The 23184-nt window shown below is 38.6% G+C and overlaps 1 protein-coding gene across 2 annotated transcripts in view; it reads left to right on the top strand.

Annotated features, from left to right (window-relative positions):
- DSC3 (desmocollin 3) overlaps window positions 1-23184 on the top strand; it is a 43388-nt gene that overhangs the window by 4751 nt on the left and 15453 nt on the right. For both annotated transcript variants that reach the window (XM_047794020.1, XM_047794021.1), the window contains exons 2-9: window positions 1795-1879; window positions 3973-4172; window positions 6015-6134; window positions 10300-10455; window positions 12145-12289; window positions 15410-15576; window positions 18532-18666; window positions 19317-19502. In XM_047794020.1, the coding sequence (XP_047649976.1) occupies window positions 1795-1879; window positions 3973-4172; window positions 6015-6134; window positions 10300-10455; window positions 12145-12289; window positions 15410-15576; window positions 18532-18666; window positions 19317-19502 (1194 nt within the window). The remainder of the gene's footprint in view (window positions 1-1794; window positions 1880-3972; window positions 4173-6014; window positions 6135-10299; window positions 10456-12144; window positions 12290-15409; window positions 15577-18531; window positions 18667-19316; window positions 19503-23184) is intronic.

The following is a 23184-nucleotide window of genomic DNA, read 5'->3' as shown; positions in this document are numbered from 1 at the left end:
GTCACTGCTGTGGCTCAGGACACTGCTGTGGCGTGGGTTCTATCCCTGCCCCAGGGACTTCGGCATACTATGGGCATGTGGAAAAAAATATGTAAAGACCTATTTATGGAATTTTAGTTCTATTATACTCAAGAACTCCAAACATGTTCACCTTAGTGGAGAAGTCTGATTAGGCATGAAAATGCCTTATTTTCACACGCCTCAACAATCAACCCTTAGCGAGCTAGAGCGATCAGCACAAGAGGACCATCTCAGAAACCACACAAAACTAGCCTCTGGGAGCTGCATTCCTGAATGGTAAACTCTATTCTGGGAACTTGGAGATTATATATTTATCTCTAAGTCAGTACCACTCTGTCTTGATTATTGTATTTTTGTAGTAAGTTTTGAAATTGGGAAATCTTTCAACTTTGTTCTTTTTCAAGTTTGTTTGGGTCTCTTGAGTCCCTTGCATTTCCTTGAGGATTGATTTTCAATTTTTGTGAAAAAGCTATTTGAGATTTTGATAGGCAGTGCCTTGAATCTGTTAGACGAATTTCGGGAATACTGCTTTTGATCCATGAAGATGGAATATCCATTATGAATGGAACAGTTTGCTTAATTTTGTTTTCAGATTTTCCATTGCTGGTGTATAGGAATGCAATTGGTTTTTGTACATTGATCTTGTATCCTTCAACCTTGCTGAACTCTTTTAATATTTTTTAAGGTTTTTTTTTTTTTAGTGGATTTCTTAGGATTTACTATGTACAAGATCATACCATTTGCACATGGAGACTATTTTATTTCTTATTTCCCAAACTGAATGTGTTTCATTTTATTGTGTGTGTGTGTGTGTGTGTGTGTGTGTGTGAGTGAGTGAGTGAGTGATTGCCCTGGCTAGAAACTGCAGTGCAGTGTTGAATGAAGTGGTGAGAGTGGACATGGACATCATTGGCTTTTTCCTTATGTCAGAGGAAGGCATTCAGTTTTTCTCCATTAAGTATGCTGCCCTTCGTTATGTTGAGCAAGTTCTCTTCTATTCCTAATTTGTTGAAAGTTTTCATTTATTTATTTATTTTAATTAATTAATTTATTTATTGTCTTTTTGCCATTTCTAGGGCTGCTCCTGAGGCACACGGAGGTTCCCAGTCTAGGGGTCGAATCGGAGCTATAGGTGCCCGCCTACACCAGAGCCACAGCAGAACGGGATCCGAGCCGAGTCTGCAACCTACACCGAAGCTCACAGCAACGCCGGATCCTTAACCCACTGAGTGAGGCCAGGGATCGAACCCGCAACCTCATGGTTCCCAGTCAGATTCGTTAACCACTGAGCCACGACGGGAACTCCTGTTGAAAGTTTTTAATTGTAAATGAGTGTTGGATTTTGTCAGTTGCTTGCATCTATTGAGATGACCTTGTGGCTTTGTTCTTTATCCTTTAAAAACAAAAAACAAAAAACAAAAAACACTTTTCTGAGGTAAGGTGGACATACAAAAAGCTGCGAGTATTCAATGTACACCACCTGATGAGTTTGGAGATAAGGAGATAAGTATATACCCATGAGATCATCATCACAATCTGTGCCACAAACATATCATCGCCTCTCTCATCCTCTCTACATGTTATTATTATTTCTTTTGGCAAAAACATTTACCATGAGATTTACCCTCTTAGCAAAAATTTTAAGTATATAATACAGTGTTGCTAACTGTAAGCATTGTGCTATACAGTAGATTTCTAGGGATTATTTATCTTGCATACCTAAAACTCTCTTCTTTATTCTACACTGTATTCATGTGACCATTTTTTCCCTAGGTCTTCAGTTTTGCTTGTGAAGCCTGCAGAAAGGTGATATTTAATATACCTTCCAAACTAGAGGCAGACAAGTTGGTTGGCAGAGGTGAGAAATTTGGAAACAGTATTTTTAAAACAGAAATTTAATTCACTTATGCTGGAATACCATGTTATCCAATCTTTGCCTTTTGGAACTAGCCTGAACCTATCTATAATGAGATACAATTCAAGATAAGTTAAAATCTATATTCTATTCATTATAACTCTGTAGAATTCTGTCATCAATTCTAATGCATAAGTTTTAATCCATGCTTTTGTGATCACTTATGTTTTAACAGTAAAAATTATATAAAGAATTACATGTAGAATGTAGCCCTTTCATTACTCCAGGATTCTAGGTCTGAGAGAGATATAGGGAAAGGAGCTGAGAGAATCAGAGCAGAATTTTATCAATGCTGTGGCTGCATTGGGAAATATAACGAGGTGAGCTATTCCACTCAAAACTGAGCTTAATCAGCCCTTTGCACGCTGAGAAGCTGGGAACCTCAGATTTTCCCATCAGCTGGGCAGGTGGACTTTCTCTGTGGTCCAGGGATTACTGGAGGAAAGCACCGTGTTTTTTTTTTTTTTTTCCCAGATATAGTTTGTCCCAGAGATACCAAATTTACTTTTTCAACAGAGTGTCCCATTTCTGGGAAGGCAGGAAGGAAAAAACGTAAAAAGAAGTCGGGGGAGTTCGTCTAGGGCGATAAGTCAGAGATTATCACTCTGTGAAGATGGGAGAAATATGTCATCGCTTCTAAAGATGTTCACTTCTTTTTGACTTAATGTTTCGATCTGGGGCAGATTTGGGTTAAAGTGAAAACACTGTTCATGAATAACATATGAGTCCTCTGAGATGTTCTTACTTAAGTGAGTATTAGGTTTTGCTTAAGTGAGTAGTAATGTATCGGCTTGGTTTCTATTAAAATAGATAGTGGAAGAATGGGATGGTCTCGATGCTTTTGAAGTATCAAAACACTTCTATGATACTTATATTTTATTTCTTTTTCCTTGGGAAAATTCCTGTGGCAAGAAAACCCCACATAGTATTTCACTGGGGAGCCTGGGAAGGCGAGGAACAGGAACATAAGGATAACTGTGGGCCCCTGAGGGTTGGGAGGTGGGAGGGGGGAGGATTTAGCAGAAAAGTGCCAGTGGGAAAAATTGAAAGATTTTTCTTTTTTCTTTTTTTTTTTTTTTTTATCTTTTTAGGGCCACACTCGCAGCATATGGAGGTTCCCAGGCTAGAGGTCTGATTGGAGCTACAGCTGCCAGCCTACACCACAGCTCACGGCAACGCCAGATCCTTAACCCACTGAGCAAGGCCAGGGATTGAACCTGCAACCTCATGGTTCCTATTCTGATTCATTTCCACTGTGCCATGACGGGAACTCCTCAAAGATTTTTCTTACTTAACTATTTGCCTGACTCATGCACACTGTCATTCTTTGAGCTTATGTGTTTAACTTCTGGCTGAAGTCAGGTGTATCTTAAAAAATCCAGACTATATTGTTAAGGAAAACCTTTCTGTTTGTTATTTCAGGTGTGTGGGTCTGTAGCTCATGTTTGTCATAATTGCCACAGGCACACCTCCTTAACAGGAAGATCATTTTCATAAGCCTTTTAGAATTGTAAAAAGGTTTAAGACATCTTATTTAACATAAATATAGAATCAGGAATTATCATTTTTTAAAGAAAAATAATTATCATTAAAAAAAATATATACATAGGAGTTACCATTGTGCTCAGTGGTGACAAACTTGACTAGTATCCCTGAGGTTCGATCCCTGGTCTTGCTCAGTGGTTTAAGGATCAGGTGTTGCTGTGAGCTGCAATGTAGGTCAAGGACAAGGCTCAGATCCTGTGTTGCTGTGGCTGTGGTGTAGGCCGGCAGCTCCAGCTCTGATTCGACCCCTAGTCTGGGAACTTCCGTATGCCATGGGTGTTACCCTTAAAAGACCAAAAACAAACAAACAAACAAACAAATAAACCAAAAAAAAAAAAAACACATAAAGAGACTGGTTAAGATATTTGCTAAATGAAAATGACTGGTTTATTCCATTCCAGGCTTTTGAAGATGATTGTATAAATTATTCTAACTTTTTTTTTTTTTTGGCATGTATCTCTACTTTACAACTTGGAAATTCTTACTTGCAGTTGATTTGAAAGAGTGCCTCAGGTCTGCAGACCTCATCCAGTCCAGTGACCCTGATTTCAGAGTTCTAGAGGATGGGACAGTATACACAGCCCGCACTGTTGTGTTGTCTGATGAGAAAAGATCATTCACTATATGGCTTTCTAACACAAAGGCACAGACGCAGAAAGAGCTTCCGGTGCTCCTGAAACATCAGAAGAAGGTATTCAAAGTCCATTGATATTTTTCAGTGTGTTTTTCTTTTCATTTAAAAACTTTCATGAAAAATTGCAAAAAAAAAAAAGAAAAAGAAAAATTGCAGAGTATCAGCAGAAATTGGCACAACATTGTAAATCCACTATACCTTAATACTTTTTAAAAACTTTCAAAGATAACAAAAGGATAGTGTTTTCCCCTTGTCTTTTCCAGTCCCTTCTGTCTGCTTTCCTTCCTTCCCCCCTCTCCCTGCCCTACTCCTACTTTGTCCACACTGGTTGAACACCGGCTTTGTTGAATCTAAGTGGCATCTCCTCTGTGAAGGCTTCTTCCACCTCCAAAGTCAAATTGCTTTATTGCCAGTGTCATTTTGGTTACCCCTCTGTTGAAGCATTGGGAATTTTTAATTAGGGCAAACAATTTTCCTGGAGTTGCTTAAGGGCATGAATCCGTCCCTTTTGTGCTTATGGGCTCAGTTACCCTTGATAATAGGCGCATGTTAAATTAATATTAAGTGAAGTAGGAGTTCCTATAGTGGCTCAGCAGAAATGAATCGGACTAGTATCCATGAGGATATGGGTTTGATCCCTGGCCTCGATCACTGGGTTAAGGATCTCGTGTTGCCGAGAGCTGTGGTGTAGGTCTAAGATGGCTCCTATCCCGCTTTGCTGTGGCTGTGGCGTAGGCCAGCAGCTGTAGCTGCGATTCACCCTGTAGCCTGGGAACTTTCATATGCCACGGGTGAGGTTCTAAAAAAAGCAAAAAAAAAAAATTTTAAATGCAATAGTTCCCAGTGAATAACACGTTGATTTCAAGTGCCACCGTGATTCTGATATTAAAACAGGATATGGTGATAAAAAAGAGCACATTTTTGTTAAGCAATAAAAGGTTTTAGGAGAGTCTTCCAAAAAAACAGAGCAAAATAAAACAAAACAAAAAAACAGGATGGAAATCCTGGAATATGAATGGTATTCCGATCCTGGAACATATGATTGGTCTTAGCCATTGCTCAGTGATTATTCACTGCAGTTCTAGATTCTGCACCATGAGGAAGGCCGTTATGAGGGTACTTAGCTAAAATCATTAAAGGTTTAGATTGGATCACAACTAACCAATGTGAAGCATATTACTGATAAAGTTAATTTAAATGATTGTTAACACTTTAGTAAATGCATCCTAAAATGTTCTACTTATTAATTCTCAGGAGATACAATGTCTTCCTTGTTACACCATGAAATGATGTAGAAATCACTAAAAACTCCAATAGAACTTTCTGCAGTGATGGAAATATTCTATAATCTGCACTGTGTAATATGGCTGTCCAATATTAATAGCCCTTGGTATGTGGCTGATGTAACTGAAGGGTGGAATTTATAGTTTGTTTAATTCTAATTAGTCATGTACGGCTTGTGGCTACCATATTGGACCATGCAGATAGAGTGTTAAAGTAACGAAGAACATGCATTATCCCACCCGGGTCACCTGAGAATATGTGGTTTTAGCAGAAAGAACAAGAAAGTGCTGTCTATAGATGGTTATAAAGAGGGCATGTTCTCTTTCTCTTCTGGGGGCAGAACAGAAAGAACTAAGAGTACTTTCCTAACCTGAAAGTTTGTGTTGGAAAGGTATAGAAAATGAAATTCTTTTGTTCATGAAACCTTTGAAATTTGAACACATTCTTTCTTACCCTTCAAGTGCAAAAAAAGACCTTACTATCTGGTTTTTAGGTTCAGCCTGGAAATTCCTGACACTGAGCCTACAGGGAGGTGTTAAGTTTATGGTTTACTATTTTACAGTGAAGTACACTGTGATGCTTTTGTTTATTTTTCATTTTTTTCTTTGAATTCAGGTCCTCAGGAAAAGAAACACCAAAGAAACTATTCTCAGGCGTTCCAAGAGGCGATGGGCCCCTATTCCGTGCTCAATGCAAGAGAATTCCTTAGGCCCTTTCCCGTTGTTGCTCCAACAGGTAGGTTTTTACATTCTTTCTGGTTGGGAGGGCTTTAGTTCCAGGAGTCTGTTTTGCTCAGGTTTAATAACTCTTTAAAAATTTAGAAATAAGCAGATTTGAGTGAAGTTATTCATGACGTGTAGTAAAAGTGGATAAAGTGAGAAAAACGCTAAAAAACTAATAATGAGAAAACCTGGACAATCACTAAAAAAGTAATACTAACATTATGAGAAAGACTCTGTGGCTATTACGTTATCTCTATCAGCTCATTTCTTTATTTAGCAGTTGGTTATTGAGCACCTACTAGGTCCTGTGGCAAGCACTGCTCGAAGTCCTGAAGCTAGAAATGAATTTAGTGGTGGTCTTTGCACTCATGTAGTTTATTAACCTAATGAGGAAGATAGAAGTAGGCAAATGATTGCAATACTGAGTGATGAATGCTGTGATGGAGATGAGTTGGGGTGATCTGAGATTTCATGGGATAAGCACCACATCATGAGATGAAATGTGGTTAAAACAAACAAACAAAAAACAGAAAAAAAACTTAGAAGGGGAGACATCTGAGCTGAATCCTGAAGAATGAGAGTGTTGAGGGGGCAAATCACTATGGAAGAAGAGAGAGGTGTAGAGGTGAAAACAAGCCTGGCCTTTTAACAGGAACTCAGGTGGCTAACTATTCTTGCTAAATATGATGGAGGTGGATTAGGGGCTTGGTGCAGAAGAGGTAGGGTTAAGCCAGAATGGGACATGTGTGTTCTGCTTGGTAGTTTAACTTTTTCCAAAAAAGCTTTTTTAGCAGGGTCAGGTTTACACTCCATAAAGATCTAAATGGAATATACACAATGAAAAGAACGACGAGGCAGGGCTATGGCATCGCGCTTGCCTTTCCCCCTTAAATTTCTATTACTGTGGTTGATGTTTAATATAAATGGTACCCCCACCCCGTGTCCCACTTGTTTGTGTTTTTAGCTATCCTTCCAGTGTCTTCCGCACTTGTAGGAAATCCTATCCAATGCTGGACCTTTGTTTCTTCATTTAGATTATTGTACTTTAAGAACTGAGGAAGTATATTAAGAAATGCTTTCTGATCACCAGTCATTCAGGTCATAGGTAATTTTGACCTTTGCATCACTAAGCCAGTCACCGCTGCTCAGTCCTCATTTCCTTGACATGCGTACATTTGACGTAGCTGACCTTGCCCTTCTTCTTGAGGTTATTTCTTCCCATGGCTCCTGGGACAACAGTCACCTAGTCCACTTACCTCACTAGCCACTTCTTCTTAATATGTTTTGCTGCTTCTTCCTTATTCCTGTGTCCCCCCAACCCTGACCCCTTAGTCTCTAAACTTTGGAGGGGCTCAGCCTATGAACCTTGTCTCTTGTTTATTTCTATTCACTTTCTCAGTGAGCTCATCCAGCCTCATAGCTTTAAGTACTGTTTATACACTGGAAACTTAAGACTTCATATCTCCAGCCCAAACTACCTAAATAAATTCTCACTTGAAAGTTCAGTCGACATTTCACACTTAACATATATGAGTTGAATGTTTGGATTTTCTTCTAAAAATATCCTCCCATCTCAGTTAATGGCAGCTCCATCCCTTCAGTTGTTGGGGCAGTAGAGTCTGTTTGGTAAGCTTTTAGTTGTGGACATCTTACTTCTCTTTAAGGCATTATCAGATAGGGATTTGTTACGTGTATTACACGGTTTACGGAATTGTTGAGACTGCTGAAGAAACAAACTTTAGGTTGAATCTTCTGGAATGAATCCCTAGGCTACACCACAGAATCTGCAACCAAGGGACATACTGCTTTTTCCAAGATGCGGAAGCCAGTAATTCTAGAGCCAAGGTGCCGCTGCCATGGTCAAGGAGCTGCCGTGGGTGTGCAACCACCCCAGGAAGGAAGCTGCTCCTCCAGATGCAGCTCCAAAACAATCTTAACTGCTCCCATCAGTGTCAGCAAAAAGACTGATCCAACCCTATTTCTCCACATCCATAGTTCGGAAAAAAAACTAAAAAAAAAAAAAAACAAACCACAAAACCTGTTGGTACTTCTGCTGCTGCAGGGAAAAAAGAAAACAAACCTCCAAAATGCATCACATGATGCCAGCAAAAACAGCAAAAGGGGCAAAAATGAGACATCTCCCTCCCTTATGGCTCTGAAATCTCATGCAGACACACCTGATTGTCCATGTTTAAATTCAGAACTCTCGTTTCAAGAGACCCTGGAAAAGGAAGAGTTTGGGGTTTGTTGTTATTTGAATCTCTAACATCTGTGTTATGAGAGGGCACAGCAGAAGAGGAAACAGATGTTAAATCCCATTTTACCATATCTATGCACTCTTTACGGTTAAAATTTTAATTCCTGTGTTATAGTAGGATAAGGGTATAGCTGCGTTTTACCAAGATCTCAAATTATAGTGGCTAAAGCATGACAGAAATTTAGTTCTCACGTCAAAATGTGATCTGGTAAAGAGATTCTCATTTGAGTAATCACTGGGGACCCAGGCTTCTTCCGTTTTAGCTTGGCCATCCTTGCATATTAAGATGGCTCATCATTGTGTCTAAATGAGGCAACACACTCCTTCACCTTTCATAGCACAGTCTATATCCTGCACGTATTATTTTTGCTTACATGCCATTGGCATGACCTTTTCTTGTGGTTATACTTAATTGTAAGGGAGACTGGGAAACGTCTTTCTTCCAGGCAACCTTGTGCTCATCTGTAAGTTCGCATACAAGGAAGATGGGCAGGACAGACGGTAGAGGGTAGTAGCACCCTTTGACATAGTGACTTCTGTCTTCATCCCACACCTCCAGCCCGCTGGCAAATCCTATTGGCTATATCTTCAAATTATGTCCAGAATCTAACCATGGCTGTCTCACCACCCCTACTGCTACCATGCTAGTCTAACCAATTATTATCTCTCCCCTGAATTTCTGTAAATGGTTTTCCTGCTTTTTCTCTTACCTACCCAACCATCCACATCTACGCTTACACCAAGAATTATCCTTTTAAAATATAAATCAGATAATATTACCCTGGTTTAAATTCTCCAGTGGTCCCACATCTGACTCCAAGGAAAAGCCAGTATTCTTGGAATCTTTTACCTGATGTGGCCTTATGACTGAATCCTTCCTCATCTTCTGCTTCCTTTCTCCCTAGTTCTTCTGCTCCAAGCACAGTGGCCCCCCTGCTGCTCCTTAAACACTCCAGGCACTACCCTGGTCTGGTCCCTTTGTCCTTCCCTTTTCCTCTGCCAGAAGAGTCCTCCCTGTTTATTCTCATAGCTCATGTAAAAATTTTTGCCAGTTTCCCTCTCTAAGGAACATTCCAGTTGGTATTCATTTCACTGGTGTATCAGTCTCTGTTTGCCTTGCCCCTGCCAACAATGGGTATTATTCTTCTTTCCCATCTTTGCCAAATCACTAGATGGGAAATTACATCTTACTGTCTTTTTTTTTTTAATTTTAACCAAGGAAATTTAATGTAAAGAACTTTTAAGTTATTGAAGAACTGAAAAAACAAAAGAGCCTTAAGGTATCATGGAGGTAGCAACAGCAGTATATCTTACTGTTTTTAATTAAGGTTTCTTTGGTCACAATTTGTGTTGAACATTGTTTTTCATTAAATTTCAGCGGTTTTAAAAAATCTTTTGCCAAATATTCACTACTGCTTTGGGTGTTGATGAAGTGACAAGGCTGATATTTATATTGTTAAAGTCATTTCTTAAAAAATATAAACACATAGGAGTTCCTGTCGTGGCGCAGTGGTTAACGAATCCGACTAGGAACCATGAGGTTGTGGGTTCGATCTCCAGCCTTGCTCAGTGGATTAAGGATCTGGCTTTGCCGTGAGCTGTGGTGTAGGTTGCAGACGCGGCTCGGATCCCACATTGCTGTGGCTCTGGCGTAGGCCGGTGGCTATGGCTCCGATTAGACCCCTAGCCTGGGAACCTCCATATGCCGTGGGAGCAGCCCAAGAAATGGCAAAAAGACTATATATATATATATGTATATATATATATATGTACATATATATATATATATGTACATATATATATGTATATATATATATGTACATATATACACACACGCACATACATATAAACACACAAACTGAATTTTAGAAGACAGTCCTTTAATGAACATTTTACATTTACATATGCTTTTTCCTTTTAGGTTCAATCTGATGCGGCACAGAACTATACTATCTTCTACTCAATAAGTGGACGTGGAGTTGACCAAGAACCTTTAAATTTGTTTTTCATAGAAAGAGACACTGGAAATCTGTACTGTACCCAGCCAGTGGATCGTGAAGAATATGATGTTTTTGATGTAGGAGTTTTATTGATACACATGACTATAAATGATTAAACTATGCCTATCCTGATACTCCATCTGTCTTTCCTGTCTTCTGGATTCTTTTTTTAGAGGGCTTCTTAAAGTGGAAAGAGATAGATTTTGCAATATTTTGGAATACTTGATCTGCTCTTTAGCTCAACCTCTGTTAGGTAAGCCTGAAATAAAGCAAAGAAGTTCAGTTATATTCAGCTATACATTCCAGCAAATGTCCAGGAGTTGGCTTTGCTTAGGAGATTTTTTTTCTCTCTCTGGTGCTTCCTCTTCTCTCCAGGGCGTGGGCACTGTTGATTGGAAGAGTCCTCTTCCAATGTTCCTCTTTTGCTCTGTGCCTTTTGTTTTACGTTTTTGGTTTTCTTTCCACACGAATAATTATCTGATGATGTCTGAAAACTCGTAAGGAAGCAGAAGTGGGAGACCAGGCATAATAAGCCAGCATTCTGATACGGATGAGTTTACATCAATGGGGAATAATTCAGGGAGTTCCAGTAGTGGCACAGTGGAAACAAATCTGACTAGAATCCATGAGGATGTGGGTTTGATCCTTGGCCTCACTCAGTAGGTTGGAGATCCAGCAGTGCTGTGGTGTAGATTGCAGACAGCTGTAGCTCTGATTGGACCCCTAGCCCGGGAACTTTCATATACTGCAAGTGTGGCCCTTAAACAAACAAACAAAACACAATGGGGAGTAATTAAAATAATTTTCACTATATATAAAATATGGTAAATACTCTGGAGTCACATGGTTATTCCTGTGGTGCAGAGGGACCGATTCCCCATAGAAAAGAGGGATTCTTTTCCTAAAAGAAGAAGGAAAGAGCTGCTGAGTAAATAACATGAGAGTGTTGTAATTGCTTGCTGAATAGAAATAAAATCTAGAGGAGTTCCCATCGTGGCGCAGTGGTGAACGAATCCGACTAGGAACCATGAGGTTTCGGGTTCGGTCCCTGCCCTTGCTCAGTGGGTTAAGGATCCGGGGTTGCCGTGAGCTGTGGTGTAGGTTGCAGACGTGGCTCGGATCCCACGTTGCTGTGGCTCTGGCGTAGGCCAGCGACTACAGCTCCGATTCAACCCCTGGCCTGGGAACCTCCATATGCCGTAGGAGCGGCCCAAGAAATAGCAAAAAAGAGAAAAAAAAAAAGAAATAAAATCTATTTGATAGAACATTGCCTTCGGTTAACTGGCAATGTGGAAATTGTTAAATGTATTACATTAGAAAAACTCTTACAAATATGTGATCTATAAAATAAAATAATAAAGAGGTTTGATAAGTGACATCTTATTTAGATAATGTGGTAGTGATTTTTTCCCCTATTGTAATGAGTTTAATGGTTCTTCACAATATAACTCTGATTATGGGGAAAATAAGGACTATAATCCAAATTTCTATATTCACATTTAATTCCTTAGTCTAATGGCCTGAGTTGTCTCTGACTTGCTGATCTGGGTTTCATTTGAAGTGTAGCCACTTCTACAAAACACTGGATGCTCTTAACTCTAGTCAAAGTGTTCCTACATTTGATGCTAAAGAAGCATTGGATAGGTATCTTTGAAGCAATTTATTATTGAAAAGATTTGCAGAGAACGTAGTAGATAAAGCATAGCAATCTCTCTTGCTAGAATCTTTTATAATGGGTGTTGAACTTGCTTGTCTCTGTTTCACAGCTGATTGCCTATGCGACAACTGCAGATGGGTATTCAGCAGACCTGCCTCTTCCACTGCCCATCAGAGTGGAGGATGAAAATGACAACTACCCTATTTTCACAGAAGAAGTTTATAATTTTGAAGTTTTAGAAAGCAGTAGACATGGTAAGACAAATTTTAAGAGTAAACTGTGCTGTGTTAAATGTTTATATGCGTTCTTTGAGACATGAGTTTTTATTCTAAGCCAGATCATCCTAAAATAATGGATCTACTTGGCAGAATACATTGAATCCCCTCAAATCCATCAAGGTGTAATTTACAAGATATTATAGGCACTTGTGGTGTTGTCAATATGATGCCAATAAATTATAAAGGCAGATAGCAGTTATTCAAGCTTTGTACTATATTTGGCTTATATACTTTGTTGCATTTTATCATTATGTGGGTTTACCATATTGTCAGCTCCAAGAGAGGACATGCATGGAAGAATGTATGATAAAACTAAGATGAGTATGGATATTTTTATTAGGTCTTATTTAGGAAGGGGTGGAATAACATCCACTGAGGAGGCAAATTTTTTTTTTGTCTTTTTGTCTTTTTGCCTTTTCTAGGGCTGCTCCCACGGCATATGGAGATTCCCAGGCTAGGGGTCCAGTCGGAGCTGTACCATTGGCCTATGCCAGAGCCACAGCAATGCAGGATCTGAGCCGCGACTGCAACCTACACCACAGCTCACGGCAACGCCAGATCCTTAACCCACTGAGCAAGGCCAGGGATCGAACCCGTAACCTCATGGTTCCTAGTCAGATTCAGATTCTTTAACCAGTGCGCCACGGTAACTCCGAGGAGGGCAATTTTTTAAAAGCTCTTAGCTATATTGTCTCTTCTCTTTAAACTACTACCTTTCTACTTCCAGTTTAGAATGAATACTGGAATAACTTTAAAGAAACTTGCATCACCTTGCTGTCACAGGTGGAAGACCAAAGTGCTTGAGCTTAGTTGGCCCTTCAATGTGGCATTTCATGATGTCTTCTTAAACTTGCAGTATGGAGAATAACCACTCACAATAAAGTTGAAAGGAGGAGTGCCCATTGTGGCCAGCGGAAAATAATCCGACTAGTATCCATGAGGATGCAGGTTCAATCTCTGGCCTCGCTCAGTGGGTTAAGGATCTGGCGTTGCTTGGAGCTGTGGTGTAAGCCTGCAGCTATACCTTCCATTCAACCCCTTGCCTGGGAACTTGCATATGTTGTGGGTGTGGCCCTAGAAAGCAAAAAAAAAAAAGTTGAAAGGAAGCGAACTCAATCATAAAGGATGACTTTGCCAACCTACTTGTTAAAGTTTCTAGCAGTTACTTAGATCTTCACTGGATTATTATAGCTACTCTTTCGTTTTATATTTTTCTTTGATAATTTGATACCATAGATGTTAAAATTTTTATAACTCACATGGTTCAATTAAAAAAATAGTTGGTTTGGAGTTTAGGAAACCTGGTTTTTGATTCAAGTTCTGTTATTATTCCACTGTGGGAACTCATGGAAGTTCCTTTGAGTTCTCTGACCTGTAAAATGAATTTTAATTACAATAGATGACTTGTAATTTTTTTGTTTTTGTTTTTTGTTTGTTTGCTTTTTTTTTGTTTGTTTGCTTGCTTGTTTTGTTTGTTTGCACATGTGGCATATGGAAGTTCCAGGCTAAGGGTCAAATCGGAACTGCAGCTGCCGGCCTATGCATTGCCAGATCTGAGATGCATCTTCAACCTACACCAAAGCTCACGGCAATGCCAGATCCTTAACCCACTGAACAAGGCCAGGGATCAAACCAACATCCTCATGGATACTAGTCAGGTTCACCATAGGAACTCCTGTCTCTACTCTCTCCTAATGTTTTTAACCTCACGAGTCTAAGACTCTGTTAAATTTTTCTATTTTCAAAGAGGGATGATTGGTTTTAGACTCTTACTTGAGGATTCTATTCCATTTGGTAGGAACAGAGAAGAATCAAGGACAAACAATTTGATGCTCAGATTAACCGGGATACTTTTAGCATTTCACACCCACAGGTTCAGACCAATTAAGACTATGATACTCTGAACTAATGGGTGTTCCTTGAGTTTTCCTTAACTCACAGACAGGTTTTCGGCAAAGAGTCCTCAACTAATACTGAAATATAGCACTCATGGAAAAGAATTTTCAAATCAAGATTTCAGGAAGATTCTGTGTGATAAGTAAAGGAATTCTGTATCTGGAGAACCAAAAAAAAAAAAAAATAGTATTTATGTCTTCCTGACTGCCAATAAAAAGAGGAAGAAAACATAATGCCTTACAACAATTATAAACATTTTTCTATGAAAAGATATCTACTTTCTTATAATAATATTATTATTTCACATCCCCATATTCATCCACTGCAGACATATTGTCATTAGCTATAAACATATATTTGGACATTCTCTCTTTGTACACACATACACATATAAAGTTTAAGGATGTATTGTATTATGACAAAATTATTATTTAAAACTAATATTTCCTTGCATTAATAGTTTTTTGGAGGAGTTCTCCTTGTAGCTCAGTAGGTTAAAGACCTTGTATTTTCTCTGTGAGGATGCGGGATCAATCCCTGGCCTTGCTCAGTGGGTTAAGGATCCGGCATTGCCGTGGCTGCAGTGTAGCCTGCAGGTACAGCTCTAATCCGACCCCTAGCCTGGGAACCTCTGTCTGCGGTGGGTGTGGCCCTAAAAAGATTATAAAAAAACCCTCCTCCCAAATATCATAGAAAGGAGAGACTGAGATTTGAAAGGTCAGCTTGATCATCTATCCAATTATATCCCACAACAGCCTTGATTTAGCTATTAAGCAAAAGTTTAAAAAATATGATTTTCTTAGCAGACATGGTTTATCTCTCCAGCTAGGTTAGTTATTGAAATATATACAAATATGTGTTGAAAATATTCTTGGATGCTATTTAGATAAGTTTTTAGTAAATTTACTATCACATATTTAAGGCTGTGAGGAGTTCCCACTGCGGCTCAGTGGGTTAAGGATCCTGCATTGCTGCAGCTGTGGTATAGGTTGCAACTGTGGCCTGAATTTGATCCCTGGCCTAGGAACTTCCATATTCCCTGGGTATGGAAAAAAAAAAGAAAGAAAGAAAGAAAGAAAGATAAAAGAAATACATCTTAAATGAGGTTTTCAGCATCATTGTTAAAATTTGAAAGGTGTAGATACACTTAAACACATTTTCCAATTCTGGAAATTAAATACTTTTTTTTTAAACATGTAGGTACTACAGTGGGAGTCGTTTGTGCCACGGACAAAGATGAACCAGACACAATGCATACACGCCTGAAGTATAGCATTTTGAATCAGACACCAAGATCACCTGGGCTCTTTTCCGTGCATCCCAGCACAGGTGTAATCACCACAGTCTCTCAGAATTTGGACAGAGAGGTAACTTTCACAGTTTATAGCATATCATTTTACTGGGGATTGAACTCACCACCGCTAGCTTACTATTATTTGTTCTCTGTAGAGTAGGAGTTTCTCATTTCATTTTATTTTGGCATAAAACGGTAAGAACTCCTGGCTTTGTTACCTGTTTTTATATTATTTCTACTTCCTTATGTAAGAGACACTGTGAGGAATAGAAATACAGATCAATTCGTATTCATAAGCAGTGGGAATAAAAGATATTGCTTATGAAATTTGATATCATTGAGTTTTATTTTATTTTTTGGGTATGGCTAGTTGGTTCCAGGACAGTATTCCAGCTCAATTCTCCTGTGGGACAATTAGTTTTACTTGTTCCATGAGTATAGTTTATGCCCTGATCCCTCTGCAGTCATTTTAGATTTGTACTTTTAATCAAGAAAGAATTAGTTGAGGTAAAGTTGATGGATTCTTAAATATCTATAACACTGTTTGGATGATAGTATACTGTCATGTAAATTGCATTTGGTGTTCAAATTCTTTTTGCATAATTTTAGTTCATCTTTTGTTTTTTTTTGTTGTTGTTGTTGTTGTATTAGATAAGTGTTATACCCAATCTGTAGAGGAGAAATGTGACAGTCAGAAGCATTGATTGACTTACCCAGGTCAAATTACTACACTGAATCTTCTGATCTTTTGTTGTTGCTCTTGTATATTTTGTCAGCCCATATTTAACTCAGAGTCTTGCATTGTTGATTGAGGCAGATCAATTTCATATGTACCAATTAGCTTTACTGGAATACTTCAGTGGTTCCCACTAAAACTAGAATAACATAAATGGAAGGATCAATATGACTGGGAGAGAGATTACAAAGAATAAATCCATGGGCTTTGAAACCAGAGCAAAAGGAAGGAATAGAGAGAACCCATAATAAAGATAAAAAATAGTACAAAGGTTTTATTTGTCATTATTTTTATTTTTGTTGGGTCAGGACATTCTATGTGATAGAACACACAATGGTAATAATAAATGGTAAGATGGAAGGGAACAATATCAATGTGTTTTTGTCTCAGTGGAATATGTAGAGATGATGTGGCAATCAAGTGAAAACAAGGATTTTTTTCCTACATTTTAAATATTGACAAATGGGGCTTAGAGAAATTTGAAAAAATTAAGGTGACACAACCTGTATGATACAGATTCGGTGTCAAACCCAAGTCTGTTTGCTCAATCAAAAACATCTAACAGGATTTTGTGGGGAACAACCATAAAATGTGTTGTAGGGGAAGGAAGTAAAGAAATGAACAAGGGAGCTAGAGAAACTGCATTTAAAAGAAGAAAAAGCAGGGTTCTGGGAATGCTCGAGCCTGCAGGAGGAGCATTTCAGGGCATGAATGCTGGTTTTCACTGTGAAAGAAAGATAACTAAAATAACCAAGGAAGTGATGGATGGACATAGAAAATTCAGAAAAGTAAAAGAATGAAAGGCATGGCTAAAGAAAAATGAGATAGGAGCTCCCTGTTGACCCACCAGGTTAAGGCTCTGGTGTGGTCCCTGCTATGGTGGGAGTTCGATCCCTGGCCCAGGAACTTCTTCTGCATGCTGCAGGTGCAGCCAAATAATAACAATAACAATAATAATAATAATAATAACATAGAAGAGAAAAGCAGCAGAGGTGATTGTGCCACAAACCCCTGACTCCATTTCATCATCAACATACCATCTGCAAACTCCGTTTGCATAAGTCAGCGGTGACCTAACTGCCTAATCCAGCATTTACTCTATTTATCAAAACTCTCTTCATTGTTGGCATTTATTAAAAGTCTCTCTTCTCTTGGATTTCTGGCTCTCCCCTGGCCTCTCTGATCCTTTGAGTGTCTGTCCTTTGATAGTCTTTCTCTGCCCATGTTTGAAATGCTGTTGTTCTTTATGTCCTCAGCTCTTCTCATCCTTGAACCTCTCCTAGAAAATCTAATTCTTATCATAAATTCAACCACCATCTACACAGTGATGACTACCAGATTGGTATTCCTGGCTTTGATCTTCCCTTAATTATAGGACCATCTATCCAGCTGCCTTCAAGACCTTTCTCTTTAAAGTTCCCATAAAATTTAATGTACGCCAGACAAAACTCATTTTTTTGTCCCCTCCTGGCCGACCTTGCTAGTGTTCACTTCCTCAGAGAATTACTCTCTTCTTGTGTTGGTTGGTTATACCTCTGTCTGCCTGTTTATCCAAGGAGGACACCTGAGCAGCATTCTCAACCCCCACTTTCTCTCTTAGCTTTGCATACAGTTGGTTCTCAAGTCCGATTCCATTCTGACTTAGGAAAACTTTCCCATCACCCTTTCTTTTTGCCCTCATTGCTAATGCCTCAGCTTTGTACTATTTCAGGAGTCTTTAACTGGTTTCTTTGAATCCTAGCTCAGCTCACTCCAAGTTATGCTCAACTTTCTTTAAAAATATTCTTTCTAAAACTCAAATGTGGAATTCTCAATATGGGGCAATGGCATCAGCGGCAGCTCTTCAGCACCAGGAGGCAGGTTCAATCACCTGCTCTGCACAGTGGGTTAAAGGATCTGGGGTTGCTGCTGCAGAAGCGTAGGTTGCAAATGTGGCTCAGATCTGATCCAAAAACTCCATATGCCACGTGGCAGCCAAAAACAAAACAAAACAAATAAACACCAACAAACTCAAGGGTTCCTATTTTGTGCTCCCCATGTGACTCCCACAAAACCTTTCCCTGTTACCTGCAACTTAAGTCATAAGTCCACATTCTTACTATGGATCTTTGTAATTTAACCTCCACCTACCTTTTCAGCTTTATCTTTATCTACCAAATTCTTTGGGTATATACAAATAGGGAATAAAATAAAAGCATGGATACATACAAATAGAAGTGTGTGCAATTGAGGTTTCCTTTATAAATCTAAACAAAGGTTTTCAAACCTAATTAAATATTTTCTTTGTTTCAGGTTGTAGACAAGTACTCGTTGATAATGAAAGTCCAAGACATGGATGGTCAGTTTTTTGGGTTGACGACTACAGCAACTTGCATCATAACAGTGAAAGATTCAAATGACAATTTACCCACTTTCAGACAAAATGCTGTAAGTAGATAATATCAAAATTGATCTCTATTGTCCTTTTTAATTTAATCTATCTAATAAAATACATTTTGAAGGACATATGCATATTTTATCAATAAAATGAAACACCAGACATATAGATATCTTTTATTTACTCATAGGAGTATTTATATTATCTCCCTTTTGTTCAAGGCCACAGCACTAGTCTTCATTTATAACAAAGTTCTTCATTCATTTAAAAAGGAACCCTCAGGGAGTCCTCATTGTGGCTCAGCAGAAACGAACCTGATTAGTATCATGAGGATGCAGGTGCGATCCCTGGCCTCACTCAGTGGGTTAAGGATCTGGCATTGCCATGAGCTGTGGTGTAGGTCACAGGCATGGCTCAGATCCTGCATTGCTGTGGCTGTGGCATAGGCCAGCAGCTGTAGCTCTGATTCAACTCCTAGCCTGGGAACCTCCACATGCCGTGGGTGCAGCCCTAAAAAGTAAAAAGAAAAAATAAAAATAAAAAGGAACCCTTAATAAAACAATGTTTTGTATTTATGTTTTAAAATAATCTAGGCAAAAACTGTAAGAGCATGACTTTTGGAATGGAAGAAGCCTTTTTTTTTTTTTTTGTAAAAGTTTTCTTTATAAAGTAAGATTTTAATGAGTTCTCTCTGTTTCAGTATGAAGTATCCGTAGAGGAAAACACAGTCAATAAGGAAATCTTGCGAATACCTGTAGAAGATAAGGATTTAATTAACACTGCCAATTGGAGAGCCAATTTCACTATCTTAAAGGGCAATGAAAATGGACATTTCAAAATCACTACAGACAAAGAAACTAATGAAGGTGTTCTCTGTGTTGTAAAGGTACAGTAATAATGAGAATTGACAATTTGGCAAGTTAAGTGTTCGTCAACTAATGGTTTCATCAACTAAATAGTTTCGGATCTTAGACTTGATGAGTTGGAAGAGAACTTAATTAGTCCAACTATTCTGCTTTAACACTGCCTTTCTTCTATAATTTTGTTACCAGTTATTAGACATCAGCTTGTGCTTTACCATTGTCGATTGCATGGCTCTTCCTATCTCCACTGGCAGCTTGTTCCATCTCTGGAAATCTCTGATCCTCAAAAGCCTTTACGTCTATCGTGCCTACATTATTCTCCTCGTAACCCATGTCTTTGGCCAGGTTTTATCTCTAAGGCTATACAGAACAGGTATAATCCTTTGAAAAGGGTGTTATGCCCATTTGAGATTTTCCTTCTCTGGGATAAATATCCTACTCCCTTTAACTATTTCTTACATGAAATAATTTAGAGACTCATATCTCCCCCCTCCCCGACTACATGCCTGGTTGTATTTGATCTTTTTTAAAAGATGATATTTTGTGAGCCACATGGGAAGTCCTTTTTTTTTTTTTGCTATTTCTTGGGCCGCTCCTTTTTTTTGTCTTTTTTTTTGCTATTTCTTGGGCCCAAGAAATAGCAAATAATAATAATAATAATAATAATAAAAATAATAATAAAAATAAAATAAAATAAAATAAAAGATGATATTGAGGATGAAATACAATATTACATCAAATAGCACTCAAGGAACATATTCTTTGTTCTATATATTATATTTTTGGATGCACTGTTACCTTCTAGGATACAGCTGTGAGGGCAGAAAAGCATCCTTGATTTGATATTCCTGACCCAAAAACAAGAAAGAATATTGTCCTGAAGGGTAAAGCACTTACTACGTGAGCTAATGTTAAGCATCATTCTTATAATTGTGCTGAAGGGAAAATTTAGTCTTAGTGCCATTAAGAAACCTAACCAAAGTGACACAGCTTGGATGTAGTAGAGACAGGATTTGAGTCTATGTTTTTTTGATTCCAAGTATCTGCTCTTAAGCACTCTGTTGAATTGATATGCCTGGCTGTGTGATACTGGAAAATACAGCTGAGTTATCGGTAAAGCATAAATAACACTTCTCTCTGCCTCCCTAGTAGCTATGCAAATGTGATAATGAAAAAGAAAGCACTTGGTAAATTATAAAATATCAGTATTATATTTTTAGAAGTCATACCACATTCTTGGGTGTTATAATTTTCCATGATAGATAACATTTTTGAAATGGTAGAGTATGAACTGATCCAGTTTTTAGCTGAGTCCTGAGGAATCTTTCCATCTCGGTATTTTTTTTCCATTTCAGCCACGGCAGTGGTGCATCTCAGCTTGAATGAGGAAGATGTAGTTCTTGGTCATTCTTAACATAGAGGGTTTTCTCAGTTCCATCTGCACAACAATAGACTTTCTAGGGAGTTGATAGCATCTTAGTACAGATATGGGTATATATATACATATATATTTGGGGGGAGGGGGTTGCTGTGTCCCAGGCCAGGGATTGAAGATGCTGCCAAAGCTGTGACCCAAGCCACTGCAGTGACAACGCTGGATCCCTAACATTTTTTTTTTTTTTTTTGAGATATGGGAAATTTTTGAACACGTGAACACTTTGAACATTAGAATGATAATTTCTCAATTGATGAAACCAGAAGGTATCCTGTGGTTGAGGAGAATTCATATTGTTTCATTAATCACTGATTTCATCCCACTAGATTTCTAATCTTGCAGAGTTTTAAGCCACTAGGGCAATATCCAGTTTGAGCCTTAAAAAAATGACATAAAGAAATTGAAGGCTTTTAGCAAGTGACTTTAGGTGGAATAACTGCGCCTCCTGCAGGGTAGCAGCTGTCTCCTAATTTCCGTCCATTTCTCATTGCCAGCTGATGTTCTGACTCTCAGCATGACAGTAGCAATGCATGCAATTTGCGGGATGGAGTTCATTAAGCAGCAAATAAATAGACACTAATCCTTTTTCTCTTTTGACGTCCCAGTTTCTGGGATATTAATAAAAAAATCAAAAGGAGTTTCACATACATTTTGTAGATTCTAAGACTCAGAAATATCTTGACTTCTTATTGGACTTGAGATTTAGTATCTCAGCTTGATAATACCTAGATGTGGAGTTGTGGAGAAAGTTTTAAACCAAAACTTTTACTCATCAGTTTTGATCTTGTTCAACGTTCAGCTAAGGATTATTGTGATAAGCAGAAAGAGAATCCAAAAAAAAAAAAAATGCTTTAGCTTTGTAGTACCATGTAAAATCGTGTTTTAGGGGTTTGAATTAATTTGCTGTATAAAAGTCAATTGTAATCACAGGATGGACTTAAAAGATTTAGAGGAGTTCCCCCTGTGGCCCAGTGGGATAAGAACTCTACTGCAGTGGCTGGGGTTGCAGCTGCAGCTCAGATTCAGTCCCTGGCCCAGACTTCCATATGCCATGGGTATGGCCAAAAAATAAGAAAAAAACAGAGATTTTAGAGGCTGGTGAATCAATTAAGTAGAAGGATTGCAGTGTGGTGGTTAGGAAAATGGACTTAAACCAGACAACCTGGCTTCAGACTCGAGTTCAAATGAATATCCTTTGGCCTTGGATAAATTCATCTCCTTGCTGTCATTTCTCTGCTCTGTAAAATGGGGGTGATGATAACAGGACCATTAAGCACATCATATTTTTCCTAGTCCTCTACATTTTCACTGTGAGAGTTTCATTGGATTAATGCAGACAGTGCCAAAGAATAATTCTCAAATTGTCAAAAACAAAATTTTTATTAAAATAGTGATCACGGGTAAAAGTTTTACTTAACTGATAAGTGAGGGAATCAGCCAGCAAACAAACAAACAAACAAACACCAAAAATAAAGCAGATTCCTAAGAAGAAATGAGAACCTGTATGGATTTTGAGAAAAAGAAAAGCTGCAATAAAGACTGCTCCCTTATACGCCTTACAGGACAATTGAAACGTACACTTGGGGAGTTCCTGTTGTGGCTCAGCAGTTGACAAACCCGACTAGCATCCATGAGGACGGGGGTTTGATCCCTGTCCTTGTTCAGTGGGTTAAGGATCCCGTGTTGTCGTGAGCTGTGGTGTAGGTTGCAGATGTGGCTCAGATCCTGAGTTGCTGTGGCTATAGCCTAGGCCAGTGGCTACAGCTCTGATTGGACCCCTAGCCTGGGAACTTCCATATGCCGTGGGTGAGGCCCTAAAAAGACAAAAAGAAAAAAAAAAACAAAACCATACACTTGGAATATCATTTCCTTTAGACAGAAAATTAAAAAAAAAAAAAAACCCTCACTGCATCATTTCAGTTTAAACATCTAATTTTCTAAGAGCTGTGAAATGTCTGGGTTCTCGTCAGTGATAAATAGTAAGTGGAACAAAGCTGTGTCCTCTCAAAGTCAGATGACCTTCAGGCTGGCCTGTTGGTGCTCTAAGCAAGACCATAAGAACACTGTCATGTTTCTGAGTTATCTTCAGCTTCAGAACCAAAATTTTTCCTTAGTAAGAATGCACTATAAAAATATTTCAGGAATTACATTTCCACAACTCCACAAAACCACCTGCAGAAACTTTCAGACTTGTCTTGTTAAAGGCCTAGTGAAGAATCACCTCTTTCTCTTTTTTTTCAAACTATTTTTTTTTGTCTTTTTAGGGCTGC

Source organism: Phacochoerus africanus, chromosome 8, assembly GCF_016906955.1.
Source record: "Phacochoerus africanus isolate WHEZ1 chromosome 8, ROS_Pafr_v1, whole genome shotgun sequence".
NCBI lineage: Eukaryota > Metazoa > Chordata > Mammalia > Artiodactyla > Suidae > Phacochoerus > Phacochoerus africanus.
Note: the sequence above shows the minus strand (reverse complement) of the source record. Positions and strands in the feature narration are given on the sequence as shown.